General features: G+C 40.8%; 2 protein-coding genes across 18 annotated transcripts in view; one reads left to right on the top strand and one right to left on the bottom strand.

Moving 5' to 3' along the window:
* MED12L (mediator complex subunit 12L) overlaps positions 1–18,775 on the bottom strand; it is a 152,681-nt gene that overhangs the window by 33,607 nt on the left and 100,299 nt on the right. For 16 of the 17 annotated variants that reach the window (XR_009961656.1, XR_009961658.1, XR_009961660.1 and 13 more), the window contains 10 exons: positions 12,173–12,320; positions 11,457–11,575; positions 10,127–10,270; positions 9,468–9,631; positions 8,948–9,079; positions 6,572–6,799; positions 3,924–4,065; positions 2,956–3,076; positions 2,152–2,253; positions 360–473 (listed from right to left, as the gene is read on the bottom strand). Coding sequence is in view for 10 of the 17 variants with exons in the window: in XM_062603027.1 (XP_062459011.1) it covers positions 360–473; positions 2,152–2,253; positions 2,956–3,076; positions 3,924–4,065; positions 6,572–6,799; positions 8,948–9,079; positions 9,468–9,631; positions 10,127–10,270; positions 11,457–11,575; positions 12,173–12,320 (1,414 nt within the window). In the remaining 7 variants the exon portion in view is untranslated. The remainder of the gene's footprint in view (positions 1–359; positions 474–2,151; positions 2,254–2,955; positions 3,077–3,923; positions 4,066–6,571; positions 6,800–8,947; positions 9,080–9,467; positions 9,632–10,126; positions 10,271–11,456; positions 11,576–12,172; positions 12,321–18,775) is intronic. The other variant, XR_009961657.1, reaches the window with a different exon arrangement.
* Positions 15,229–16,873, top strand: P2RY12 (purinergic receptor P2Y12). Its single transcript, XM_062603032.1, has one exon. It carries the CDS (start codon positions 15,229–15,231, stop codon positions 16,246–16,248), a length of 1,020 nt encoding a protein of 339 aa, XP_062459016.1. The 3' UTR covers positions 16,249–16,873.

Below are 18,775 nucleotides of genomic sequence, written 5' to 3'. Positions count from 1 at the left end.
CAGAAAAAGGTGGGAAAATTGATCTCAGATCACACTTACTTGCTGTATTTGAGAGGGACTCGCCTGAGTTTGAAATGTACTGGGACTTGGTGGCAGGGGTAGGGGTCAAAATGTGAAAAAGTCACATCTGCTTAAAGCCTCATCAGCTGGGGCTGACTCACCAAAGAAAAATCCTGTCTCTTGACCTTCTGGGGAAATGCTACTTACATACTACACAAGCACAGAAAGCAAACACACTTGTCTCCTGTCACCAGGGTTTCCTTTCCCAGGAGCACTCTCAGGAAAGTGAACTGGCTCAATCTCTTTTTTTACCCAAACACTAGAACAAAACCACTATACATTACTCTGCATAATCTTACCAAGCATTAAAATTGCTTTTAAGACTGCAAACACAGCTCCCACTTCTATACTGTTGTGAGCAGCAGCCAAGAGGTGACGATCACAAGAAGAACGAATTCCAGGAAATAATTTGCCTATGGAAAGAAGAGTAAATCTTGTAGAAAACAGTGGTTTTTTGCCAACTAAAATTTCCTTTGTACAAAATCCCTTTCATCTAGAATGGCTATAGAAGTACAATAACTGAATGAAGAACTGAATTTTCTTGAATTGAAAGTGAAGAACAACAGGTAAGTCATTAAAATCAACTGGGATACATGGTTATGATGTATTAATATCAAAATAAGCTATGATCATTTAAATAGAAAAAGGATTTTGTCTTTCACTGTGTCCATGTAAACAGTGAATTTAACCACGAGACACTGACATGTATTTTGATTTTGACTTCACAGATTTAGGAAATTACTTCCCTCACCTAGTCTTCATAACAAATGAGGTAAAATTAATTAACATAAATACCTATCGCAGTTAAGCCTAATTCTGCAGGTCAGAGGCAGGCTCCAGAAGAACCCAGTGAGTGCTTTTTCTAACTTGAAAATAAACAGAAAGACAGGGAGGGAGGGAGGGAGGGAGAGTGGGAAAGAGGAAGGGAAAGAGGGAAGGAGAATGAAACCACCTTTCTGAGGGTGGTTAACTGAGCCACATGTAAGAGAAGACTCTAACATGGTCACATTTTGTTTGACTTGTACTACTTCCTAGAGTTCAGACATCATTCAGAGTCCATTCAAATCCACTTTTATTTCTTGGGAGGCCTGGGACCATTTAACATATCTCTGTTGCTCAGTCAGTATTCTTCATGGCTCTTATTTTGCTCAAATATGCAACAAAAGCCCATTGATTTCTGGTCAAAAAAGAAATTAATATTACTTTTAGATGGAAGAACTAAACACCATTGAAGAGCTGATTTTTTTTTCAATTTCATTTTCCCATATAAATAGTCTTGTCATCATATTTGCTGAAATACTTTTAAGTCAAAACACAAGTTATTTCCAGGCTTGTTTCCTTTTAGTTGTTAGGTGCCCTTCTCCTTCCCCTTTTGGTCTGTGGCAAAAACACACAGGTCAGACCACAGAATATTCAAATTTAAAACGAAAAAGAACCACATTAACATATCATGAGAACTAATTTCCTTATGTTTCTTCTGTTGGACTAGATGCTGTTATTACATCCTATTTAAAAATCACATTTAGTTTCAGTTTACATGCAAGGCTACCAAACTGTGTGATGCTTGGTTTCCAGATAACTGCAGGATGACCCACCACTGCCCTGACAGTATTTAGTACAAAGGACGGTCGGGACTGTGGTACGTACTATCACTGCCAACAGCAGCACTGGCACAAAACCAGTCTTAATAGTTCCCAGGCTCACATGATGGTTTCAGTGAAGTTCCAAAACAAAATGAGAACTATCAGGACAGAACAGTTCCTCTAAATGTGTTCCTCTTTGCTGAAGTGTACACAGCTGCTATGTTAAAACTTAAGATATAATATTAATATGGTTGAGTTTTATGTCATGCCTGGGTGACCAGAGGTTGACAATGAATAAGTTTCAGAAAACTTCTGTAGTTTTACATGCATACAAAACATTTCCCAAACAAGTAAGAATAGCACATATCAACTTTTCACTAGTGAAACATCTGTAATTTTAAACAGGCTATCATTTGTATTTGCACTATGGATATTTTCACACACGAGCCATCAAAACTCATCTGGGTTTGCTTTCTGAAATGAAAGGACCGCACAGCAAGGAACTTACCTGTTCCCTGGGGAAAGAAGCAAACCTGGGGTGTCCTGAAGAGGTGCAGGAGCAGCCGACAGGTCATCCTTGCCCCAGGCTCAGCATCTGGATCTCCACAGGCTATGGAAGATGGGATGTGGACATAAAGCATCTGCCCAGGACCTTGCAAGTCCCAGTGGCAGGCCTGGAAATGTTCTACCTCACAACCCCATTTTAAATGGGAATACAAAAATTTCATCAGCATTTATGGCCTTGAGTGATTAAAAACCAGGAAAGAATAGTATGATTTTTGGTAAACAAGAGACCTAAATATGGCAGAAAATAACGCATAGTTAAAATTGATAGTCGAAGCAGAAATAAGAAACACAAATCTAAGCAATAAGTGAAAAAAAGTGTGTGAAGCAGCCAACGGAGAGGACCATAGTTAGAGTACTCTGGGGCTGCTGGCAAGAACAATGAGGTTTGAGAGAAAAAGCAGTATCAGGCAGACTGATGCCAGAAGGAAATGCACAACCTGACTAGATCTGGCTGACATTTGAACATATAGCACACAGCAGAAGACAGTTGTGAGCAGAAGGTGAAGATGCATAACATAAGGGGACAGTGTGCTGCCAGCAACTCTGATACTACTTGTCACATATGGGTTCTCTGATCTAGCTTGGAATTGCCCCTTTTGGGAGCTTGCAGTGACACACATGCTGCAATGCACAATAAGTGGCATTTCAGACAAGAATGAAGCTCAGAACACACTACTGATTCAGTCAAAGGAGACTTCTTAAAATGACGAGCTTAAGACTTCTTAAGCTCTTAGTATTTTCTTACCAGCTGCAAGAAGAGAAGGCAGTGCAACATGCTGAACTACATCTTCCAGAGAAAAGCACTGCCGGGCAATCAGTATAGCAATGAAAGTGGCCAGGGAATCATGGAACGACAGGTCACTCACCTGGAAGGAAAAACATTGCAAAGGTTCATGTAATAGTGCACACACCACTGACACAACTATTAAGAATAAACATTAAAATGTTTACACCTAAGTATTTGTCTCTAATTTTAATGCATTTCCCAAATATTTTATGGCAAATATTGATAATTTTTAACTTAATTTTAGCAAATACCTACTTCAAATACCACAAATTCTGAAATAAAAAGCATTACCTTTATAAAAACTTGAGAAATTTTTATCATTGTATAAAACCTGATAACATCAATACTCATTCCTTAGCTTCAGGACAAGGATATATCCCAGATATACACAGCTTCAGTCTGTAATCAATATGTTCTCAAACTATAGATAAATATATTGAATCAGATATTGGATAACATAAGTCACCGTAATTCTGCTAATTTTAACAGAACTACAGTGAGTCACAACAGGTGAATAAGGAACAGCAAAGTATGCCACCCCTTCTACAATCTAAGACCCAACACGAAAGCAGGTCTTTAAAATAAAACATAGTTATTTACACATCTCTCAACATTTTAGAAAAGCATGCAGACACGCCTGCTCCTTTTAAAGAGTACCTTTGATATTCTGTATCATTCTGTAACAAACAAAAGAAAAAATTTACAAAGAGGAAACTCCAAGCACTGCCCAAATTCTACATTAACCCTGAAGATGCAGGAAAGAATTACAAACCAATCAGGAATCTCATTAAAAGCCTTGAAAACTCAAATGGATACAGGACCAAATTTGTGCTCCATCTTTTGTATTGAATGGAAACCTTACTACACCCTTAAGTGCAGCCTAGGTAAATAGGTTTAACAGATACTTCAGAAGATATTGAACTTACATCCACACTGCACAGCAGATCATTGAAGCCCCAGACGTGATTTGAAGAGCAGCAAAGAGCTTTTACAACCCCTAACCACTCTGAGCTAAGAACCGTGCAGCATGCCGTCAGCTCTGCGCAAAGGTTTGCTATGTCATTAATCCTAGGAAAGAAGAGAAAAACTAATACAAGAGCAAGAGATTTTGTAAACAATAAATATTTAGGTCAAAGCAGATCAGTGCTTGGCAGAAGAAGCTGTGTTTTTCCTCACTTAAGGTGGGGTTTTATGCCTAAATGTGATTATGCTACTGTACATATAACCTACTGTTATTCAGTTATGGACAACTGAAGCATCTTGGGGGAAAAACCCAGTATGTGACTTGTACCCCATAACCTGCAGCCACCCAATCTGCAGTAGCGCAGGGCCTTTATTTTGTGTAAACCCTACTCGGTATACCCTGTGTTCTCACTAGTTTCTCTACCAGTGCTGAGCTGCCCAGGAAGAGGGACGGAGCCGCCAAACCCCCACTGCCTGCAGCCCACCACAGCAGATGGCCTGCTACTCTCTACAGGGACATGCTTCGGCCTTCCCTCAGTGCTGGCACACGAACAGCAGCTCTATCCCCTTTTATGCAAAAATGTGACAGTAAAGTGGTGCATGTGGTGCACATCGCCCAGTGCCCAGGTCAGCAGTGACTGACATCCCATTGCAAGAGCCCTCCCACCCTGTGCCAGGCCAGCACTACTGTTCAGGAGGAAAGAGAGTCACGGAATCTATTGGCATTGATGAATTTCACTTCACAGATCGCATACAGTGTGATGTGTGATTTGGTGTATGATTCAGAGTTACGTAACTTTTAAAAAAAAACAGAGCAGAGTTGACTCATGCCAGTGCAAGTTATTTTTTCTCTGTTGCACAGTGAAACTCGTTTGGCCACATTTAGATGTTCCCCTTTGATGCTCTTACAAAACTGCTTCCTCTGAGCTGCACTGCTCAGCCAAGGATGCCCCATATTTCACAGAATCAACAGAACAGTTTGGGGTGGAAGGGACCTTAAACCTTAGTTCCAATCCCCTGCTACAGCAGGGACACCTTCCACGAGACCAGGTTGCTCAAAGCCCCATCCAACCTGGCCTTGAACACTACCAGGGATGGGGCAGCCACAGCTTCTCCAGCAGCCTACTACCACTCTCACAGTAAAGAGTTTCTTCCTACTATTTAATCTAAATCTCCCCCTTTTCAGTTTAAAGCCATTACACCTCATCCTATTCCTACAGTCCCTCGTAAAAAGTCCCTCTCTACTTTATAAGTCCCCTTTACATATTGAAAGACTGCAAGAAGATCTCCCCAGAACCTTCTCTTCTCGAGGCTGAACAAGCCCAACTCTCTCAGCCTCTCTTTAAGGGAAAGTTGCTCCAGCCCTCTAAGCATTTCTGTGGCCTCCTCTGGACCTGCTCTGGACATTTTAGAGACTGGTTTATACTGAGGACAGGAAGAAGCACAGTGGAACTGCACATACTTCAGGCAGGACTCAATCAGAAAAGAAAAAAAGAAAATCAAGTCCACAATTTCCTTGAGTTTTGTGATCTGTCAGTGACCTTAACAATGGCCGTTAGCTACTGCTGCGCCAAGGCCTAACTATCAATACCATGGATTTTTTAATAAAAATTGAAACAGGACCAGAACAGAACACCAAGTTGTGTAAAAGTAATACTGGTACTGAGGGCAGGGATAAAGGCTAGATGCAGCATTAGTGTCTGTTTCACCCTGCATCACAGATTGCAGAATGGAAAACCAGGGTAAAACAGTTTCAGCACTGCAGTGCTTCATTTGCACAGGAAGGCCGAGTTTATGTTCTTGTATGCTGGAAGGAGGAAGTAACTGAGAGAAGAATACCTGAATTATGAAAGAAGCATACTGTCAGTGTAAAACCTAACACTGATACTGTTTTACTGCAAGGGTTCTTCGCTATCCTTCTTGTCTGAATCTTGAGATCATCTAAAAAGATCTAACATAGACTTCACATCCAAGAAGCATTATGCTGGATCAGACCAAAGCTCCACCTGGCAGTGGCAGGAGCCAGTGCCTGCTGGTGTTGGATGAAAACTGCTCCCAGCAGTGCTGTGGAAGTGCAAGTCTCATCCCAAATTCTAATCATGGGGGATCAACTTGAACTGTGTACCACAAGGCAGAAGCTACTCTCAGAATATAACAGGCAGCTCTTATACCTCTAATAGCTTCTAGACAATAAAATTCCTAATACTGCACATGAAGATGAAATCCATAAGTAGTAAATTACACATTTAATAAATGAAACACTGATTGCATCAGGAGAAGGAAGTGACCTAATGCAGAACCTTCCCTCATTTACAAGCTACTCATGAGCAAAGATTGTGCTGAGCTGCTCTGCCAGAAACAGCCCAACTGCTCATATGAAAAAAACTAACTGCCTCACAGTGAGTACTTTCTACTTGTTACTCCCTTCTGCTAAAATGTGCAGGTTGATTTACTGAAATAACTTACAGCAAACAATAAATTTTCAGCAACCACAAAGAATAATGAATAAAAACAATTGCCAAAGAGACACAAAAGAGAAAGGTGAGAGAAAACCTCATATACACCTTGTAAAAATCCATCCAGTTCTAATTCTGGCATGGTTTTGCCTTACCTTCCTGCATCTTGGTGCCCCATGCACACGTTCATTAGCGCATTGCAGACAAAGCTGTAGCGGTTGGCAGCATTATCACTCAGGATCTTGCCCAACATTGAGTAGTTAATGCTGTGAGCAGAAGGATTCTCAATAAAATCTAGCATGAACTCTGGGTCCCACAGTAAATTGGAATTTGAAGGCTGAACATTGCTGTATATCGTTTGCTTCACCTTAGAACAGGCACTACTGAGGACCAAAAGAAGAGAGAGTTGCCAAAAAGAGTACTTTGTGGGAATGCTGTTGAACATGCCACATGGCATTAGAAAATTATAGTTTGGTTACCATTCTGTACATGCTTGCAAACCCATTTTTGATAAGGCACATCTACCAGAAAACAAGGCTGATAAACCAATTTAATTCAAGTTTTCCTGCAAATAAAGTTTTGTGTTTCAAAATTGCTTATACGACATTTCTGTGAATGAAACTGTGAGCAGCTGGGCAAGGACCACCCATTCATTCCTTCCTAGCAATAACTTCCTGGAGTATCAGATACCTCTACAGGGAATGGTAACAGTACTTCATAATACTGCCTCCTGTTACCACACAGTGAACTGCAGTGGTGGTAAGAAGAATTATTTAAGGAAAAAGGAGGAAATGTACCTAAGTTTAAAACTCTATATTTGGTAATAATGAGACATAACAGACAACTTTTTGAAAGATTAGATCGGTAAACAGAGAAAAGATACTCAAAGGCCATATTTTGTCAGTAATAATTATGACAACAGGTCAAGAAATGTTCCAGGTTAGGAAAGCCTGCATGTTAATTTGCTTTCTTCAGGCCAAAAAAACAGGTGTTAACGAAGAACAAAAATTTCACCCACAAAGTGTGAGCAAAGTAGACTCTGAAACTGTATTTGCACAAGAAGTAATGCTGGGGGAGTGGTCAGGAGATAAGATTTAAAAAAAAAAAAAAAAGTAAAGGAATGATTTAAAAAAAGGAAGTTTAGTGAACACAACTAAATACACTGAGCATATGAAACCAAAGCATGCAGCTCACTTAGTAAAACCCAGTCATGAGAAATACTGCAGATGGTATCAGAAGCCATTTGCAAAGCACAGCAATATACAGAAGGTAAGTCTCTAATTGTAAACCTTTAAGAACTGTAATTTATTGTTGCTTCAAACTGACTTAGAGAAACAGCCGGACTTAGTGTGCTGAAATGGGGCAAACAAAGCTGCCATGTACAGACAACCGTTCTGGGGTTTGTTTCAATAGTAGCAAGGAAACCAAGAACAAAACAAGCGTAATGCTACTACCTTATATATAGCTGTTTAAAAAAATGCATGCATAAAATTTATTGCCAGTTTCCAGAGAATTTCCAACTCCATTTATCAGAAAAAAGTGGCTTCAAATCAAGTGCTGTATATCATATATATAATATATGATTTAATACCTTAAATATCTTTATATTACTAGATGATGCTTTGGTTAGGATTATTTTTTTGTTGTTGTTGTATTACTGAACTTTAGGTTTTAGTCAGAAAAATGAATATACAGCTAAGACACTTCTGTAGCTCTATATTTCATATTTCTTTTCCCTAGCCTTTCTCATATTAAATGCTACAGTTCCCATGTGTTTGTAAACCTGTTAAAATATTAAGGTTATTACTGAGAACTCTTCTCCTGCTCCCTATGAAACCACAAATCTGAAATATGCAAAACAAAACTGGGTACGTAAACTAGGAGGGGAAACAGTAACTGAAGTGGTTTGCAAACTTCACAAGATACATATTTACATATGAAAGCTTTCCACCCCCCTTTAAAGAGTAAGAGCCAAAAAAAAAAAAAAAAAAATCATATGGATACCTAAAACATTTTTTTTATTTAAAAAAATCAAGGAACAGAGGATTTCAGCATAAAACTTCACAAACTCAAACATGTTTGTGCCTCTCCCCACATCAAAAGAAATATTTAATAGAATATTACAGCTGCGTCAGCTAAGATTTTGTTATTTTTCTTTCCGGTGTTGTCTGCATTACAGCCAATTGGCTGATGCATTATAGGAACTGAATCAGTCACACCATAATCTGTGACAGCAAAGGTGTATGTGGAAGGGTCCAGTGCTGCGTGGCACAGATGCCTCAGCAGCTCGATGACAATGGTCCCTGAATCCCTTGCCTGCTTGCCCCGTGGCCTGCTTGCCACTCGCAAAGCAACCTTTTGAGCTCACCCCTGCACTGTACAGAGGGCTCAGCCTCTGCACCCACACAGCACGAGGGCTTCGCAGACTCAGGACCACACGCTGTGCTGCCATGCTGGCACAGGCCAGAGAATTGCAGCTCACATTAGTCTACAGGCTAGGCAGGGGTGAGAAAAATCCCATTACCACCCACCTGAAGAGGTCTCCAAACTTGCTTCTCAGGTGACTACAGGAGACATACAGATCATAGAGGTAAGCTAGAATACACCTTTCTGGGGAAGAGCACTCTGAGGGATTAACAACGTGCTTTACCACCCCGCACAACCTGCGAAAACAAAAGCATTCTTAGCTTGCTCCAATACACCTTAGAAGTGCATCTCATATTTTTATGTAACATATAAACCTCACCATTATCTAGGTAGCATGATGACAGCACTTAACACTCAGGGAGCCCAGGGCAGAATGGGAGGAGCAGAAAGGAAATCAAGATGCAATTTCCCCCTTTTCCTGGGTCACCAAGCGTGCAGGTCCCACCAGCCCCCAGCAGTGGGGAGCAGGCTGTGGAGGTGAGCCATCCACTCTGCTCACCTGGGCTCACTTACAGCCTTCCAACAGCACCGTGATAGCTGGTCTCACTACCTCAGCCTAAACACACTTTTTGCTTAAGAGAGAATACCAAAAATATATGTTGGAAAACTGTAGCTGCCACAAACCCTTCGAAGACTTGTGCAGTTTGCTCTGAGTTGAGGATGAGGCAGGCATGGTAACGCCGCAGAACAGCAACAATGCAGACGCACAGCCCTGTCGTGTAACTTCCTGCCAGGCTGGATGACTTCAGCAGCAGCTCTGCCTCCACAACACTCAGCTCATTCAACAGCTGAAAAAACATACACAAAAACAATGAAACAAAAATAACTTTCAAGTTAAATACATAAAATGAGTGCAAAAAAACCCCACCAAAACCAAAACCAAACCATACATTAAGGAAAAACTATACGGCAAACAAAAATGAAATTTTTGTCTTACTACAGGACAAGGGAAAGAAGGAGCAAAATAAGCTGTTCAAGTCTAAAACACATCCCCAGAACCGCTCTTCAGAAATATGTTGTCTGGAGTGAAGCCCATCCTAAAATACTCCAGAACTGTATTAATTTTGAAAGATTTTTTTAAAAAAACCAATATTACATGGTCAAAGTAAGACAGAAGGGGAAGTATCTGACATTCCGTTTCAGAGGTCAGGAAACTGAAACGGATCAAAGTGCATGGCAGCAAATCAGAATTTGCAGTCCAGCTTGGTTTTTTTATGGTTTTACAGAAAACGTATCACAGCTTTATCCTGGCATAACCCTCCCTAAAAATGAACTCTGATTACCTGTATTGCGAAGTCTATAAGTCCATTGATATTCAGTGCTGGCTCCATGAGATCAAAGATGAGCTGTATATGGTGAGCCAAGGGAAGATGATATGATGTTCCTGAGGCAAAACTGGTTATTTGTTCGAGAACATTACTGGAGATCTGTGAAAATGAATGTTGAAAAGCCATACGGTGACTGAGGGCTTCTCAGACATACTAGTGCTCCCAAAGTCCTATTTTATAAGCGGTAATAGCAAGTGACAGCCTTTTGCAGATAACAGCACTAACAAATCACACCTGAGTACACCCATTACTCTGCTATCTTCCAAGTCCATCACATTGCTGTTTTATCTGCAAAACTGACAACACAAAAAATGCTGTTCTGCTGCTTTACAGCTGGGAGTCAAACTTTTCTTAACATCTACGGTACTGATTCCTATTCTGTGCTGTATCTTGCTTTAAAGAAGAGGTAAAATCATTTTTCTTTTCTTGTTACTGCATTCTGGTTTTTTATTGATGGTTTTCAGACAATTAATAACATGTTAACCTGCAAGCAAAACATGCACTAAATTAATTCCAAAGACCACAGCCAAAGCTGCTTCATAAATTAAGTATCAAAAGTGTATGTCTTTTACTCTGTTTCTAATGTTAGCCTTAACTTCTAATGTTAAGTTAAGCTATACTTAAACACAGTAACACCTGACAAAGCGATAAAATCCTATGCGGACACATTTGCCCACTTACGTGTCCTAATAGAAACCAGGAAAACTAGGCTTGCCATTTAAAACTAATTACTTATGTGCTCCAGTCAGCCCCTGATACAGCTTTTTAACAGTAAATTCTAATAAATAATTCTAATATCCAGAAAATAACAAACCATATTACCCACCAGCTTCTCTAAGAGACATAGTTTGTTGCACAAAAACACAGAAGAGTTTGCTGCCCTTCATGAACATCTATACGGTAATGTAACCTTGCACACATGCAAGAGATTGGGTAATGAGTATCTAATTTAGCAGCAATCCCTAAACAATGCTATTAATGGAAATTTATGCAAAATTTGTCACAAATCTTTCATTAAAAAATCATAAAATCCATAATAATCCAGAAAGCTGCTTGCAAACAAACCAACCAGCCACCCCCCTGCCAACAGACAAAACAAACCCCCAAATATCTACTGAAGAAGGGATTTCAGAATGCCAAGGCAGCATTCTTCTTCTTGCCTTTGAAGACGCAGTGCACTGAAAATTCTTGGTATGTACAAAACACTTCTAAAAGCCTAGATTTGCTTCCTATTTGATATCTCTACAGCAGAATGTAAAAGGCTACAATTTTATATAGGCAATACCTGAGATGTCACCTGATGTTGATCAAAATAGGACAGCTGCTGTAGTTTTGTGAACACAGTCTCTAGGGTTGGAAATGCTTCTTGTCTGGTCTTCCTGGCTTTCTGCCCTTCATCCCCAACTTAACAGACACAAAGTTATTTTGGTCATTTTATATTTAATGGATCTCTAGTAGCTTTTTGCATTATCACTGATTTAAAAGACAATAAAAATCTTCCTAAGCATTACTCAGGACTACATAAACTCTTATTTGCCCCAGTTTTCCGTTATATCTGGGACAAATATGGGCCACAGCATGTAACAATATCAAAGCTACTTTGAGGTTATTCCAATGCAAAAAAAAAGCAACACCCAAGAAAAACTGAAAAACAGTCACACAAGTTTTACCAGGAGGGTAAGGAATATGCATTCCTCACTGGCCAGGATCTCCTATTTCAGGCCTTAGCTTAACACAAGCATTTACAGTCAAGTTGCTATAATGAAAAATAGGGATTTCTCGCCACATCAACCCTTCGGCATCCTGGTGCAGCCGTACATAAGGCCACCAGAATGCACCTTGTGCTACAGGACTCGGGTCAGTACTGCAACCCGTCACCGTGAAGGGGATGAAAGACAAATTACATGACCAACATTCATGGCTCCAGACAACTTTCTGAGCACCTTACAGCTCCCACAATCTTCACTACAGGCTACCACACAGCAGCATTAAAGCATTTACCACCCATTTCAGTAGTACTCTTCTTATTCAGAATTTTGAGGATGTCTTTGGTAATCTTCTTCAGCTGATGCCTTGCTTCATCACGCTCCTTACCAACGCCATAAAGGAGAGTCATGCGCTGGTTACACTCATGACTTGAAGATTCATCCTGAAAAGATCAAATACAAGTGACATAGAATCATCTCTTTTCTTTTTATTGTCATCTTCTGTAGAAACCCAACCGGAGCAGCTCAGGCTGTGATAAACAATAATCAACTCTTCAGCAAAAAAAGCATCTCCTGTGGTTACCAGTGTGGATGAAACTCTGCCTAGTGAAATGACTAAAGAATAGGGGAAAAAACACGGGAAAAAACGCAATTTGATATTATGAATTATGTTTGCACCTCTAAGGACAGAGTCAGAGGATGCATATGGTGACTCTCTTAACTGTTCCTGGATTGATATTCAGTAGCAGATTAGTAAATAGAAAACAGATGCCTAGAAACTGTGACATTTCTCTTATTATGTGCAAGCCTCTTGAAAAAGGCTGCAGCACAACTCCTTAAATTCTGGTTTGCACATCCCAAACAAATAAGAATTTGTATGGTTTATTTAAATTGGAACTAGTTATATTTAGTCTTTTAATGAGATGAGTCATATAATGTTGACACACTGCATATAACTTACAGACTTGGAGCACTGTTCTGCAAGTCATGCAAGATACAATTATTTAGTTATCCAAACTAAGCAATCAATACTTCTTTCAACTACTTAAATTCTTCTAAGAAATAAAGCTGCATACAGAAATAATACTAAAGAACCACAAAGCAAAAAACAGAGCAGAGGGGAGTACACTCAGAAAAGTTGCAGAGTCCTACAAAATACAGGCTCTCTTAAAAACAGTGACTCCATTAGCAGGCCAAAAGCAGGAAGTCAGCAGCTAATTCTTTTTTAAAGCTCTGTTTCTCCCTCTCTTCTAGAGGGAACAAAAGCAGAAGCACCAAAAGCGTCACCTGGACTTTGCAGCTGTCTCTGGCTAAGAAGTCAGTTCACAGCCAGAGGAAGGTCTAAGTCTCAGAGCTGGGATGCACAGTGGCTCCTCCAGCTGCCCCTTGCTCCAAGGGATGGACACATGAACACTCCTGCCTGCTCACAGGGGGAAGAGCTAGAGGAACTGTGAACAACTCTGCCAACAACACTAGCTTCCCATCACGGAAACACCCAAGTGTTTCATCGCTCCTCCACAACACACTACGGTAACCTTCTCCTTTATTTTGGGGTGGGTGGCAGGTGTCTGATTTTGCAGGCGAAGGGAATACTCATTTTATTAGGATTAGAGTTGGAAGCTGAATCTATTAAGAGCTTCAAAGCATAAACCAATTTATTTCTATCTTATAGACAGAAATAAAACTTTGCAGATCTGTAAGGATTATGTCAGGGACGTCTGGGCATCACCTGAGAAAGCATCAGCTTCCCTGAGTGCCTTATTTTTACAAAGGCAGAGTTAAACAGAAATAGAGCAATTTTATGTTCACCTACACATCTGAAAGTTGCTCCTTTTGAAACACAGCCTTTACTGATTCAACATCCCTGCCTGGCTTTCCCAGGCATCCAGTTTGGATCAGACCTGATCTGACCAAGATTTTTGGACTAAGAGCATCAGTTTTCAGCCCAGCCACTGGCACCAGTGCTGCAGACGTCCAGCACATAGTGGCTGTGTGTGACAGGCCAGACGACGTACTCGGGTTTGTGGTAAGGGTGGGCTCGGAGGGGCACATCACTCTGCAGAGGCTCAGCGGCAGCTTCACAAAGGTGCTCACTGCAGAGCATGGAATGCTGCAACTCCTGCATGGTGGCTCAAGGCAGTGAAGTTTTAAATTCACTTGCAACACAGCACAGGTAAAGCAATTGATTTAGGAAAAGGACAGGATAAACTGCCAAACTAGGAGTAATGGTATACACGAATACCCACATAAATAAAGCTACAAATAACTTCAGGTTTTGCTGGCAAAAGCGTAATCTCTGAAGTAACAGATACCATTAGCTGTCCAAGTGCCAATATGTATGGTTGAAGAGCAGGTATTCCTCTTTCACTTTCTTCCCCTTGAAAGCAACAAAAAGTGACTCTGCGGGATGCCACATCCATCCTTTGAGCACCCAGGTGAAATGGCAGCAGCCCACAAGCAGCTATTCCTAGGGTCTGAGCAGGGGCAGGAAGGGGAAGGCAGAGATTTGCTTCAAAGACAACCAAAAGAAAGGCTGAAATAACACTACCAGGAGAAAGAGTCCAGCCATACAGAAACATAATAAAAGAGGTATTCAATTCCTTTTACTTCAGTCCAGCACTGCTATATATGCAGTCAAAATGAGTTTAAATGCTTCCCTTTTCCACACTGACGAAGACAAGGGAAGGGGTATTTCTCCCTGGGAGTAGATGGGCAGTTTGGATGATGGGTGTCATACAACTGAAACTGCAGCCTGGACATCCTGTGTGCAGCACCACGGCCTTGCCACCAGCAGTGTGCACTGCAGTGTGCCCGCACCACACAGACCCACATACCATGGCCCTCACCAGCTCCTCACCAGCTGTAATGCCAGCACCAGGGCCATGGGAACCGGGACATCCATGGCAGAGTCCCCAGGTCTGGACAGCACCCAGCAAGAGCTGTGCTGTCACCTACACACACCATGGGACAGGAGGCATGATGCTGGCTGCACCACCATGCCAGGCGCTTGCCCACCCCTGCAGGCAAGTCTTAGGAAAGCCGTGTGGGAAGTTCACAAGGTCAGGATGGAAGCTCAGGAGATCAGGATGGAAGGTCACCTTAGTATTTCAGTCTCAGAAGATCAAACCAGATCACCTTACAAACATAGCTACATCTAGTGCTCTTCTCCTGTAGAAACCTGACATGCTCAGTGGAATAAAACACAATTACAGCAGTCAAAATCCCCACAAAACATTCACAACACAGAAATTAAAACTAGACTAAAAAAGGTTGAAGTTTTATGACAACTATAACTCAAAAATCAATTATCTTTTTTGTTTTTACAGGAAAGGGTGGATAGACGAAGTGCAAATGAAAGTCATAACCAACTTCAGCTACCCTAGAAACAACAGCAACTGCACCAGCGATAACAGAATCAGTCAAGTCATTTTTCCTTTGCTTTATACAGTTCTGTTCCTGGTGGGTATCACAATGAATGGCCTGGCAATGTGGGTCTTTTTTAAAATATCCAGTAAATCCAATTTCATCATCTTCCTCAAGAACACTGTCATTTCTGACTTCCTTATGATCTTGACTTTTCCATTTAAAATCCTTAGCGATGCAAAATTGGTATCATGGGTACTGAGAGGATTTGTGTGCCAGGTCACCCAGGTTGTATTTTACTTTACCATGTACATTAGCATTTCATTTCTTGGTCTGATAACTATTGATCGCTACCAGAAAGCTGCTTCACCATTCAGAACATCAACACCAAGGAGCCTCTTAGGGACAAAGATCCTTTCCACAGCAATATGGATATCAATGTTTGCTCTTTCATTACCCAACATGATTCTAACAAACAAGAAGCAAACACCTAAGAACGTAAAAAAGTGTGCTCTCTTGAAATCAGAGTTTGGCTTAGTCTGGCATGAAATCGTAAACTACATCTGTCAACTTATCTTCTGGATTAATTTAGCAGTTATAGTTGTATGCTACATACTCATAAGTAAAGAACTCTACAAATCCTACAAAAGGACAAGATCCACAGGAAAGGCATCCAAAAAGACTGTAAATCTGAAAGTTTTCATCATTATCACAGTGTTCTTTATTTGCTTTGTGCCATTTCACTTTACTAGAATCCCCTACACACTGAGCCAAACAAGAGATGTTTTTGAATGCTCTGCTCAGAACACCTTGTTTTACTTGAAAGAGAGCACACTGTGGCTGACATCACTAAATGCTTGCCTAGAACCATTCATATACTTTTTCCTTTGCAAATCATTTAGAAAGTCTTTGCTTGACATGCTGTGCAAGCACACAGCATCGTCAGAACTCAGAGCACAGATGAAGGAGCAGAATGAAGGAGATGACACAGATGAAACACCACTCTAGAGCTACCACGCTCCTTCTTGGCCACATATGTCTACTGGTAGGTAGAAGCAGAACTGCTCCAGCAAAGAGTATCTAGAATTTCACTGACTTCTTTAGAAACTGTCCTGCAAATGAAGCACAAACACCCTGGAACCAACATCCCTTGTTGAAAAAATTGTGAGACTAGAAAACTTCAACCACCCAATCACAACTTCCATGTTTGTAAGAATTGCTGGGAAGTCTGAACTTATAGTTGGAGCTGTAAGGAAAAAAATTAAAACAGAGTCATGAAATGTCACAGATGAGATTACGAACTGCAAAGATTTTGTAGAAAGAGTTGTCCGTGACAACACAATATCTGGGAAATGCAAATAAAATACACAGTAAATGTGATTCTTAAATATAGGGACTTGTCACCTTGTACGCAACTGGCAAACAGAAATATACGACATAGGTATATAAATCATTAATCTGTGCACATTTTGGGTAACAGAATAACATTTTGCTTATCTCATTATATTATTGCAATTCCTAATTCATTGACCAGTAATTAACAGTTGTATGTCACAGGATATTATTTCATAATCAGGCTTATCTTGATGCCTTATCTTCATATACTTCAATTAAATAAATAAACAAAAATGTACACTTTTATGGAGAACACTATATTATATTAGAAAATACACAGAGATTCAATTTAGATCATAGGGAAAGACAGACTCAAGGTAAAATGCTTGCTGATTATTAAGGGCAGGTTTTTTGCATTATACAAAAGTTTTAACAATGTCCTCTTTTTCATTTAGAAGAAATTGAAAAAAATGCATAACATTTTCAGGTATCAAAACCACCATACATGAAAAAGATCCTAGGCTACCATAATCAATTATGGTACATTTATCATCCCTGCAAAACAGCTGCAATCCAGAAAAGCGTTTCACCATCATGCAAGAGCTCAATTCTGACAAAAGTTATTGCTTGTCTACCCTTCTCTGGCACTTTCTGTGCCTGGTAGGGCATCGGGCATTTTTATGACTGATAAATAATTTCCTAAAAGGTTAAAAGACAGTTCACTTACTTTAGCAACTTACTCAGTTTATAACCTGCCCGGGTGAATTAAATAAAATTTTACAAAATTTAAATAAATTTTACGAAGCATTTAGTGCACTGCTTATATTCACAGACACACCAACACGTATTACAATCAGTAACTGGGAGGGCACCGGTATTTCCATAGAACCACTGCTGCGGGTGACTGATGCGCGCTCTCCGCAGCCAGCCCGCTGGGGCCCAGGACCAACCAGCTCCAGCTGGTGCACAGAAAACTAGTGCAAGATGCCGCACTTCAACCCAACACTGATTTCCCACCTTTTTTTTTTTTTTTTTTGCCTACAGAGGGAGAAAGGGTGGCAGCTGCATTTCCTGGTCAGACTTGCTGTCAGACAACAGGTATAGCACAGCTCCCTGTGCACCACTCAGTAGTCGCTGACAGGATACATGGAGGCACTTAGCACCTGCCTCTTACTGCTGCGAACAGTGTGTGGAGGTCAGTTTAGAAGAAAACATGCAAGGTGCTGCTGTGTACATCAGTCCTGGGGTATTACAATGGCCCACCTCAGCTTTATCTAGTCCTTGATGAATGACAGAAAGTCAGGTCAGGCAGTTAGGGACACCACTGGTGACAGTAGTGAAGGGGACCTTCATGCTGGTCATCCTCAAGGCTCTTTGCTCTCTGCCAGCCATTTAACACCGACATCAGCATGCAGACCTACATTAATCAAAACGTAGCTACTAATGCACCAACTTGCTGTCAATACAGCTGCAGCTTGAGAACTTCAAAAGCAAACTATGCCTGCCCACAAGGACGGCTTGGATGTGAGCCATTCCCCACACAGTGGCGAGGAGTCAGAATCCTAAGTCACATCAGTCAACAGGAAAAATACAAGACAAATCACATGAACCAGTTAAACTTACACAAAAGGTTCTGTTTACAGAGCAATCCACTAGATTCCAACATTATACGTAACAAACACATCATAAATACAAGCAGTGGCAGCAGCCTCTGCCAGAACCAGAAGGCATCTGTAACCAGCATGCTGCATCACCTGGACACACAGATGCCAAAAGAAACCAGAAATCCCATTCAGATGATCAAAAGTCAACCTTAGACTCATGTGTCAATATTAATAGGCTGCCGAGAGAGCATACAGTTCCTGAACGTGTGCACATGACTTTGTAGATGAGACCAGTGTAAAGGTGTATAATTCAGTATAAGGGTGGCTCAGAGCAGCCTTTCTAGTCATGCGTCTGTGTGTCCAGAACAGGGGAATTCACACACACAAACAAAAACTCAGAGCTATTTTTGAGGATTATCCTGGAAAACTGTCAGGAAACGTTGTGTTTGTGCATCCCACATATCTAAGACAGATGAATTGCAACAGCACAGTGTAGGTGCCATCAGGTCTGCCCCACACAAACAAAAAACCAGAAAATGTGCCTGTCTGGATGGATATGGTTGGGGGGGTTTTGTTGGTTTTTTTTTTTTAAGTTT

Source organism: Pezoporus occidentalis, unplaced genomic scaffold, assembly GCF_034315485.1.
Source record: "Pezoporus occidentalis ecotype Australia unplaced genomic scaffold, CSIRO_AGI_Poc_V1 ctg8, whole genome shotgun sequence".
Classification (NCBI taxonomy): Eukaryota; Metazoa; Chordata; class Aves; order Psittaciformes; family Psittacidae; genus Pezoporus; species Pezoporus occidentalis.
This window is presented reverse-complemented; position numbering and strand designations above follow the sequence as displayed.

What these genes read in the sequence shown, in the direction of transcription:
- P2RY12 (XM_062603032.1), top strand. Translation starts at nt 15,229, where the DNA reads ATGAAAGTCATAACCAACTTCAGCTACCCTAGAAACAACAGCAACTGC.